The 11,079-nt window shown below is 38.6% G+C and overlaps 2 protein-coding genes across 3 annotated transcripts; one reads left to right on the top strand and one right to left on the bottom strand.

Moving 5' to 3' along the window:
* Positions 1–2,835, top strand: LOC112168908 (glutamic acid-rich protein-like). Of its 2 annotated transcripts, none has more exons than XM_040509702.1 (2): positions 1–923; positions 1,016–2,835. In XM_040509702.1, exon 2 carries the CDS (start codon positions 1,607–1,609, stop codon positions 2,789–2,791), a length of 1,185 nt encoding a protein of 394 aa, XP_040365636.1. In that variant the 5' UTR covers positions 1–923; positions 1,016–1,606; the 3' UTR covers positions 2,792–2,835. Both variants share the same exon structure in this region, with proteins under 2 accessions (XP_040365636.1, XP_024161610.1).
* Positions 2,836–7,100: 4,265 nt separating this feature from the next.
* Positions 7,101–10,080, bottom strand: LOC112174192 (cyclin-A3-1). The gene is made up of 8 exons (XM_024311933.2): positions 9,691–10,080; positions 9,021–9,253; positions 8,852–8,927; positions 8,678–8,754; positions 8,511–8,544; positions 8,273–8,422; positions 8,005–8,139; positions 7,101–7,732 (listed from the first exon to the last, which is right to left on the bottom strand). The coding sequence occupies exons 1-8, from the start codon at positions 9,979–9,981 to the stop codon at positions 7,664–7,666; spliced, it is 1,065 nt and encodes a 354-aa protein (XP_024167701.1). The 5' UTR covers positions 9,982–10,080; the 3' UTR covers positions 7,101–7,663.
* Between the last annotated feature and the right edge of the window lie 999 nt (positions 10,081–11,079).

Raw genomic sequence — 11,079 nt, 5'->3', positions numbered from 1 at the left:
CACACCGAGCCTATTGTGAGGTACATTATTGGCCCACACCGTCGACACCGAGCCTATTGACCGAGCCTAGCCTGACCAAAACTATGGTTCACACTCTCTGTGTGAAGTGTGAACCTATTGCATATTGTGGGTACATGTGCTCCCGAGCTTGCCTCTGCAGCAAAGATGATGATGATGGCCTTGTACTCGTTCGAGGAAAAGAGCTCTATTCTGGAAGCTATGGTGGTCGGTCAACAGTGTTCTTGCTGTTCACAACTCTCTTGCTCTGCTGATTTTGGGGGTCTCTCTCTCTCTCTCTCCTTTTTTCTTTGTCTGAATGAACTTGTGTGTTTGGAATCTGGGATTCCGCGGCTACTATTGTTATGGTGTTTCAAGTTGTGAAAATTGCTTTTACGATAAGTTCAAGGGATGTGGTCGGTCGTTCGTTCGTTTGAATTAGGGTGGGAAGAGAAGGGCTTGCTTTTAAGTATGGAAGCGTGGGCTACACGCCCTTCCTGTTTAGCTTTTAAGTATGGAAGCGTGGGCTACACGCCCTTCTATGCTAATTGGAGACATGCATTTTGTCTTCTTTGCTTCTGGGACAGCAACTTGTTTTATCTTATATATGAAATTCTTGAGCCCTAGTCTTGTGGTTTATGTTAACCAAGTCTTGATGTTATTAAAATGTACAGACCTTGTTTGCATTAATAATGGCACATGTATCTTCGTTTCAAATCTTCTTTTTCTCTATGTTCTATTGACATAATAAATTTGGAAGGCTGTCTTGTCAAGATAGGGTCTCCGGCCATTGGATATAAGAAAATGGAAAGCACTTGCTGCTTAATCTAATGATATATCTGTCACTTCTAATGTTGGTTCGTTCAGACTGGATCCCTGATGAATCATGTCAAAGTGTCACCAAAATTGACTCCAGTTACTGCAAGGTAGTAAAAATCTAGTTTTCTCCATCCTGCACTTAGCAGTTGGTTTTTGAGGCTACATCCAATTGAAGTTGGTTTGTTGCTTCTTTCTGCAGTTTTCCTTTTGAAGACCTTTTCATATTGGAAAAGCCTGGTCCAGAAAACAACGATGCCAGCGATACAGATGATTACAATGATGAGTATTGTGATGATGATGTGCCTGAGGAGGAATACGACGCAATGGATGAGGACTTTCCAGTGAAACAAGGGGAAGACGGGGATCCTGAGGATCACCCTGAAGCTAATGGTGATGGAGGAGGTGATGATGAGGATGGGGATGGCAACAACGATGATGATGATGATAATGAGGATGCAAAGAATGAAGAAGAGGAAGAAGCAGAGAATGAAGACGAGGAAGAAGCAGAGAATGAACAAGAGGAAGAAGCAGAAAACCAGCTCTGAACCCTTGATCTACTCTTATCCAGGGTCTCCTGTTTGCATGAAGAGATGGGAGAGTCACTTACTGATTATGAGAAATTAATGATTCTCGAGCTTTTCACACAAGCCAAGGACTTCATCTCCAACTTGGTCACTGGTAATAGACTAATAGGGATGAAGATATACTCAGGCTTATTCATGGTGGAGTCCATGTTGCAGTGAACCATGACCCTATATGCCTCGTGTATTTTAATGGTATATATGACCAGATGGTTGAGCTGAAACAAATGATTGATCACACATATTCAGCTGTGATGAGGACATCCAAGAGTAGATGGTCTGAACTGCCAACTGACATTGGTGAGTCGATATTGAAAAAGTTTGTACCGCCCGTCTTCGACGACATCCTTATTTTCAAACACATTCTTAGCTTTAGAGCTGTTTACCACACATGGAGAACTGCTGCAAAAGCGTTTTGTTCGTACACTGGGTTTCCTCAAACTCCATGGCTCTTGGTTCATACTCGTTGCAAATCGTCCATTGTTGATCCAGAACAGAAAAAGGTTTACGAGATTCAAAATGTATATGGCAATCATCATCATGATTTTTCTGATGTAAGGTGTAAGGGATCATCACATGGTTGGATGGTTGTCTTTCACAAGAACTGGGATGTGAGAGAATCTTTAGCATATGTTGTTAATCCGATTACTAGAGCTAGGACTGAAATCCCAGGTAAGGCCACTCTTTCTGACTCTGAATGGCATTCAGTTGAAATTACTAAAGTTGTTTTGTCCTCCAATCCATCTAGCAATAACTTTTCTGTCATAGTGGCATATTATACACAAACAAGATTTGTTACTGGAGCACTTGCATTCTGCAAGTATGGAGACACATCTTGGAGTAAGCTGGACTATCCACACAAGTATATCTTTCATGACATACTGTTTCACCATGATCACTTATTCGCATTGACCAAGAAACAGTCACTATATGTGTGGGATTTCACAGAATCCTACCTGAAAATGATCTTTAATATTGCTGACACCACTCCTCTGAGATCAGTTGGTCGTAGCTATTTGGTGGAGTCAATGGGTGAAGTTCTACGTGTGGTCAGAGGTGGTGAGAATACAAACAGTGCACACTTTCTGGTGGAAAAGCTGAATGTGAAGGATAAGAAGTGGGAGAAAGTGCAGAATTTGGGTGACCAGAGTTTATTTTTGTTTCATGATCAGTCAATGTCTTTGCCCAAGACATGTTTCTTAGGATCTGAAGACAATTCAATCTACTTTCTACAAGGTGGATGGCTTGCTAGAGGTGTGATTAACAGATACAATCTTGAAACCACTGAGGTACGTAGGATAAACTCATTGTCTGACCTAATTGGCAAAGAGTTAAGTTCTGAAGAGTTAGAATTTCACTTTTTCCCACCTGTTTGGGTGGTTCCTAGTCTATGAAGTGGAATAGTACCTAATAGTGTATGAGTGGATTGCTTCCTAATATCGGCATTGACTTATGTTTGGTTTCTTTTGATAGACGATGGCAATGATGAAATATATGTCTTTTTTATATTGTCTGGTTAGTAAAATTATGTGACTAATATCTCACTGATATTAACTAAAATTATGTGAATTAACTAAACCCTAGATTCCGCACCATAATTGTATTTGCTACTTGTAAATGTTTGTATCTCACAGCTGATATCTACATCAGCAAGAAAAGATGAATTTTATTCTTTAAATATGAGAAGATATTAGAGTGAAACCCTTCCTCTACTTGTTCTTTCATGTGGCGAACTCACACTAAAGTCTCTACTAGTCTCATTTTGATTTGGTATTTTACTATATCAGCAAAATCAAGAAGAATATACCAGCAAAACATGTATTAGATAGACAAAACTTTTATATTCCTCCATTAATAGAAGATTTTATTACAAGAGCTAGCCATGTAGTTTGGCCTTATTTCATTCACTGGTTTTGAAAACAACTTGTGCAAGTACGTAAAATCAGAAAATTCATTTCCTTTCCAGCAATGAAGTTCTGCATATTAAAGCAGTTATGATTGATGTTGGTTGGTGAGGACGAGAGTTGAACTTTTAATGCTATGAGTTCCATGAACTTCCATCAGACCAAACCAGCAATGCCGCCAACACATGCAGTTGTGCACCATCTGACAATCCTCATCCAACAACGATCCATCAAAAGTCTTCTCCTCATTCAAGGACTTGAAGGATGAACTTCAGGCTCCCCATTTGGATGTCCACTTGAGTTGAGTTTGCAAAGATTTTGGCCTTGTAACTGGAGTTTGCAAGGCCAACGTTCTTAATTGTTCTGTGAATTTTAACTGTAAATGCTTGCTTTGGTGGAACAACAGTAGCTAGTGAAGGGAAATTGTAATCCTTTGGCTAGTCTTTGTCTGAGTGTGTAGAGCAAGTGATATTATCTCCTGATATGAGTATGACCTCGGCCTCTCCCAAGACCGAGCAGAGCAGCTTTATGTATTCTTCCTTAGAAGCTCCATAAACCAGCCCCGGATCTATTGCTTGGACAGGATTGATATGTCCAGACCCATAGGCAAATTCAGAAGGCCAGGTTACCAGGTTGAGCCAATATTTTATATCATAGATAATGATTTAAATACACTTGTTTACGAGCTTCAGGATTTTAATTTGTACCACCTTATGTTGCCAACTTAAACATTAGGAAAGAAAACCATGAACACAACACTTGAAGTTCCTCGCCGCACGGAATTTAGCTCGCATGAGGCATAACCATGTTCTGATACCATGGGAATGTGCCAGTGCCCTTTCTCTGATTCCTGAGAACATAGTTTACCGGTGCTTCAATATGTACGGTCTCCAAATCAAAATATAAACTTACAGTGGGATTGATTTTAACCTGAATTACAACAGAACAAGCAGGCAGCATGTGAAACACTGGACCACCATCAGTAAAACTGAAATGCACCGGACTAACTTTTTAGGGAAACAGGATTATAAATTAAGACAGGAAGCTAAGTTCTTACCGTGACTGCAGAAGTATAAAACCAAGAGGACCTAGTAATCTAGTACAGTATAGAAAGGAGTTATTGTCCTAGGAAGCCTCAGTCACTTCCTTTCTTTCCATCTCGGAAAGAAATCATTCCCAAGAAGTTGAAATGTAAGTTCTCTCATCTCAGCATTTGTCATAAGTAATCACTTGGATTTGATAGCTGCATACAAGCATTACCTGAAGGCTGAAACAAACAACAACGGCACTTTAAATGAGTAGGCATAATCTAACAATTACTTCTTTTTTCTGTAGCACCATATCCTTTACTATGACTATCATGAAAAGAGTTGAGAAGTTGTTTCTCGAGCAAGTTTGGTAATGAGAGAGCTTTCCAACACTTCAGTTGAGAGATCAAGTGCAGAATCAGAACCTTTTGCCTTTGCCTCTCAGTATTGAGAGAAATACTATCATTTTCACACATTGAATATCCTCACTCGTTTTCTCCAGGCTTTCATCTACAGAGGTCTCGCCAACCAAGAAAAAGGTAGATGGCACTTCCAACAGAAAGTGCCCATGGTATCTCCAAAGACAATATAGTTTTCTGAGTCCAAAAAAAATACGAGGAAAAGATACAGTTTCCAGCTTGGGTCAGCTGTCAAATTAGTAAGATTAAGAGAGTAATCCATATAAATATTAACAATATCATTTTTTTTTTTTAACCCACAAATAAGTGTAGCATCAAAATAGATGATAAAGCGGCTAGGTAGCAAGCAAGCCTTGTCAACACAAAATTATTGATATCTTCATTGCAGCAATTTATGGTGCAGCTGAAAGGTTCCCTCATTTTCCTTTGTCATCTTTATATAACTCAGATATATTATAAATGTAACAACTGTTGTGTACACCAAGCCCTGTTGGAATTAGCTTAAATAATGCATACCTGCGGAGGATTTTGAAAATCATTCACAAGGAATATATTTGCGTCTTCAGCTGACCTGGCAAAAAACATCTGGTTAATAACCTTGAATGGCATAGCATTTAGAACACCACATAAATGCAAAGAGAAAATAGCAGTATATATTTTGTGTGTGTGTGTTATATTCAGCACAAATAACCCCCCTCAAACACACAGACATGCACACTCCTGAAAGTAAATATATCAGCAAAAAATATTTATGTGTGTGTGTATTATATAACCCTCTCAAACACGCGCGCGCGCTCTCTCTTTTGCATAGGCATAAAGATTAGTTCAATTTGCATTGAAGTTCTACAGATGTTCTTAGCACAAGATGCAGAGTGACCTAGGACAAGAAACCAAAATATAAAACAAAAGATAAATATATAATAGCAGCAAACTGTGACCAGCACCTCACAATACCGCCTTATTGTAGCAAGGAACTCTTTGACTCCTCAGTTGTAGAAGTACAGAAGCGGAAATGTAAGTCCTGAAAAACATTTCCTTTCAGAGCATGAATGGAACAACAAATAAAACATGTAACAGTATACAGATTCAGACATAGGCTTAAATAGATGAATTAGCAGACCAGAGGTCCCTAGAAGCAGAAACATAAAATTGATGATGAGTTTAATAGAGTATGTTTATGGAGAATAAGTAGTATAGGAAGCAAAGAAATGTCCCAGGATATGGATTATTTCTCCTTTTCTTTCATGGTTGGCATGGCTAGTTACTTTCTTATACGGAATGCCCGGACTGTTATTACACAGTCCGTCACTCCATCATACCTGAGATGAATGACCAACCAAGAAAAAGTCTGATAAGTTAATAACTATGGAATACGGAATTACTTTGAAACTACAGAATATGCTTTACCTAATAGACCTATACCCAACTTGGTAATATGGACTAGGATTACATCACATTGGACATAACCACGCTGTTTAACCCCCCATGGTATGTTTTGACAGATGCACAAATTTAAAAAGAGAAATGGTACAACTAAATATTGCACGCGCAGCTAATTCCATTGAATCTAAGGTGCTCGCCATCACTCCGTTTGGATGGCCCCTTTCCTCATTTTCTAATTTCTGCATTAATTTCATAACTGTTTTTTCTTCCCAGGGACTTGACATTAGTTTGGATCCTAGGTGCTATCAACTATTGGGTTAAGGTTACATGGGGTGGACGGGATGCTGAATGTTTGAATATATTTCTAATGTTTCTTTAAGTGGTTTTGTAATTTGTACTTTTCTTTATCCAATGCATCGTATCCGATGATGGAGAAGTGCGATGACTTCGCATTTTCAGACCATACAACTAATTAGAAGCCTATTGCTTTAAGTAATTTGATGCGGAAAGCGTGAACATGATAACAAGAGGCTTCGTCAAGCGTCAAAAACCATATGGCGATAAGGTAGAGATTGGATTCTGAAGTTTCATGCATGGAAGTCCCTAATATTCCTTGTAGATTGCTCACACTAGCAATGTAGCATTAGCTAGACAAAGTAGAATCAAAGTTTCTAACCCACTGCTGCAGACCCTAATCACCAAAACTGCAATGACTAGGAGCTCCAAAAGTGCAAAGAGGTGCGTGGTGGAACTCAATTCCACATTTTGAGTCATCATTCAGTTATAAGGAATATGTATCACACCACCCCCATACCCTTTGCAGCCCGGGTGGCTAAAGTAGATCAAATATCGGTATTATTGGAACCCATGTGTGGGCAACTCATTAACTGCTTCCATACAATAATATACTTCCCCAAACTAAGATGTTATTCGACTACAACAGTAGATAACAAGAGATTCTGTTTGAACTGCTGATGTGTCTTGACTTGTTTCTCTATTTCTTGAAGAAATCTTACAGAATACTCAAATTAACTTATTTAACATGTTAATCCATAAAGCAGGTTACAGCATCGTGCGAGATCATAAACACAAACAACAATACAGATACAGGTGCTTAGAAAACTCTTTCGAAGTTGGAGAGTAGAGGAGATCAAAACTTGGGTCGAGGGTTCAGACATCAAAAACAATTGGATGCCTCAAAAAAGTAATTAGAAATCCTTGATTTCAGGGCCACCACAATTTACAAATATCTGGTCGGCAAAATTAGTGCAGTGAGAAAAATTATCTGTCCCAAACAACCTATTCAGTGTAATCTGGAGTCTTTAGGCTCCATCATGAATGATTTAGCAGCTTCAAGTTTATCAGCAGCTAGCTCTTACTAGGGAATGTGGTGAAGAAATTCTTCAAAACTAGGTCAGACTTCGGTATTCAGCTTCATTCAGCATCTTGCTTCTTTTCCTTCTTCACAAAACATTAACATTCAGACCTAAGACAAACTTTCTCAAGCCATAACTCGTGCGCAAATCTAGCACTTAGTTGATGGCCTCAAAATAAAGTGCAGGAATCTCAGAGTGTGAAGACAATGTTGCTACGCACTTAAACTGTCCAAAAAATGTCAAATCGTCAAGACCAGATAAAAATTAGTGAAAAGGAGCATGACATTTCCTAAAACTCTCAAGTCCATTTTAATAATTAATATGGACCCCTAGTGTATTTCTACTTTTCTAGAAATGCATAGACAACTTACACAGGAACTGTAATATACAGCCATTTACAAATACATAAGCCCTTTTGGAAGTTAAACTCAGAATACCAACAAATTTGCATGGGACATTTTCAAGATGCAAATTACCTGAACATAAAACTACATTACCTTTGCTTGCATATATTTATCTCTAACCGCTCGCAAATTGCTTCCTCTTTTATTCAGCTGCAAGTCATGAAGGGCAAGGACACAATCTTGTAAATCAGATGGTTTATAACCAGAATAGCATTGCAAGTTCCAGCTCTGCAACATATGTAGAGGGATCAATAATCTTCAAAATGTTTCTAACTGTCTCAATCAGTATTAAGTTGCAAGATTCTAACTTAGATAAAATTCATTAGTCCACAAATACCAAGTCCGCTACATTGTTTCTTACCCAGGGATGAACCTCAGGCTGGATTGTGAACCTTGTAAGAAAAACCGCCGATGCAGCAATAACTGATGGTAGGAATCGAACACAGCAGTAGTCAAGCAAACTTAGTTCCGCAAGATAACCACCCAAGAATTCAAACTGCAGACCCAAAGACTGTAAAGCAAGAAAATAAAAGAAACATTAATAAATAAAGGCAAAGAAAAGCAAACAAAAATCAAAACCATATAAACTGCTCTCCTACTTTGGAATTCTCTTGAGCAGCTCTTGCGAAGATTCTGCAAATCAAAAGGCAACATTACTGAATTTTCAGACACTAACCACATATGTAAAGGAAAAAACCAGCAGAAACAACATGAAACAACCATTTGACAAACAAGAATATCAAAGACGTCTGAAAGGATTACTTGCCTGAGAAAACTCCTTGTTGTGGGAGTATAGATCTCAAAGTTCAAGAATTTGAGTACATCTTTCTCCATTTCCAACACCTGAAAGTTAATACAAAATTCAACCTCAAGCTTAAATACCTCGCTGAAAACACATATTCAGCAGTGGTGGGGCGACAAAGACAGTCAAATCGGTCACCTCTTCTATCATGTAGGAATTATCTGTTATATAGCAGAACTCTTCAATACGTGGAGGACAAATCTCTTCGTACTTCCTGCATCACACAACCAGACTCAAATTACCATTTCAAGAATCTGTGGACGACTTTTGAGCAAGAACAAAGCTAATACACTATTCAAGTTCTTACGAGGCAATAAACATGCACGCAACACCAAGAAGCTGTAGCTTGTTCTTGCTGATAACGTGTGAAGAAAGGTATCTGTCAATATATGATACGGTAAGATAAAGGGTGTCTGAAACAAACTTGTATTCCTCCGCAACCTCCACCAACCAATCCACCAGGACTTCTCGCATGTGTTCTGAAATACAATTCTGCACCTTCTCCATGTAACCACATAATGGTCTATTCTTCACCTCCACCTGAATCACACACCACCATCAGCCTCAACTTAAATACCACTATGCTACCAAAAAATTTGGCATTGACAGAAAACAAAAATCGGATAAAAGAAGTTCAAACTCATTTAGACTATTTGAGCTAAGCTACTTCCAATTTCAATGACCAAAACTATTACTAATCATAAACAACCATATCCATGTTAAGTGAACTCATGAAAGCAAAAATCTGCCCCCGGGTTTTCATACATCTGAAACTGGATTCTCATGTATCATTTCCCAGATAAAATTTCAACACAAAAAGCAATGATTCTAATATTATGAAAACCAAATTCTGATCCATTCCAAAACCCTAAAGCCAAATGCAAAATCCAAATCACCAAATTCCAAATCTTAACCACAAAATCCATTCCCAATTGAGAAAATTTGAAATACTATCAAAATCCAAATCAGAAGACTACCTCCAATATATGAAGATGCTTATACATAGAAGGCGAGTAAGCACATTTGACCGGATCAATCGAGCCCACACCAATCTCCGTCTCGAGTCCCTCCTCCTCTTCCTTCTTCTGCGACTCAATTTTCGGTTTCTTCGGTGCCGATTTCGGAACCGAAACGAGATCCGGCGAGTTGGTGATCTCTCCCAGTACGGATCGCTGCTTCTTGGACGCCGGAACTTTCAGGGCCTCCGCCGCCGAGGCTCGCTTCTTCGTCGAGCGCGTGGTGTAGACGCTGTTTCCTTCGTCGCACATGATTCAATTGATTTGGGGATTTCTTTTTTTTTTCTCTTTTTTGTTTTGTTTCCAAATGAAGAAATGAAAAGTGCGAATAAGATTGGAATCCGGATATGGGAGTGAGAGCTGCGTTGGTTAAAGCCATAGACGGAATGGCGGTATTTTCCGTTTTCAAAATCGTTGTTCCCGCTCCAAGTTAGTTACGTTCCGCACTGTGCTGCTACGACGTCGTTTATCGCCTCTGTGATATCTAGGTCACATGACGACTCACATCTATGTATCCATCTGTCTATATTATATAGCTAAGCACTCATGCTTCTACGACGTTGTTTATTGCCTCTGTGATATCTAGGTCACATCAATATTTATTGGCCAGGGTTAAGTGACAACTGCATGATGTGATGTGTGTGGTGTTACAAGTTTTTGTTAAATGGTTCATCTACAGTACATTGATGTATCGATGCATCAAGTAAACTAACTCGATACAGAGGTAGAATAATTCGAGATCAAGTCAGGTTATTTTACTTATGCATGGAGTTAGTCTACTTGTATATTGAATCTAACCTACTTGATGCATTTGTACACACTACTACAAAAAGGGCCTAAGGGGACTAATAATATGTGTGCCTTTTGATACCTATAGGGACAAATATGTGCCCCCATTGAGCTATAGAGATATATATCATATTTGTGCCTATTGCTAAATGGCACACATATCTCAAGCTCAAGTGTCCCCATATAACCCCATGTATTCTACTTCATCCAAATACATATTGAATGATATATACTTGTACTGTTCACGAATACAAAAACATATTCTAGTGAGTCCTTGTATACCACCTTTTGTAAGATCAAATATGGACATAACACATATCATCATAAAGTAATTGATGATTAGCTTAATATCAATCCTAGTTTAATATGGATACAAACAGTACATCAATACTTGTAACTTAATGAAGCAGTGTATCTATTCATTAAGGTAAGTAATCCTATTCTTAGTCTGCAAGAAAGACTACAATGAAGTGTTACATTAAGAAACTAACTAGGAAACCTAAACCGATATGGATAGCTTTAATGGGAAGCTTCTTGAGGTTTAAGTCACCTATATATACA

Source organism: Rosa chinensis, chromosome 6 (assembly GCF_002994745.2).
Source record: "Rosa chinensis cultivar Old Blush chromosome 6, RchiOBHm-V2, whole genome shotgun sequence".
Lineage (NCBI taxonomy): Eukaryota > Viridiplantae > Streptophyta > Magnoliopsida > Rosales > Rosaceae > Rosa > Rosa chinensis.
This window is presented reverse-complemented; position numbering and strand designations above follow the sequence as displayed.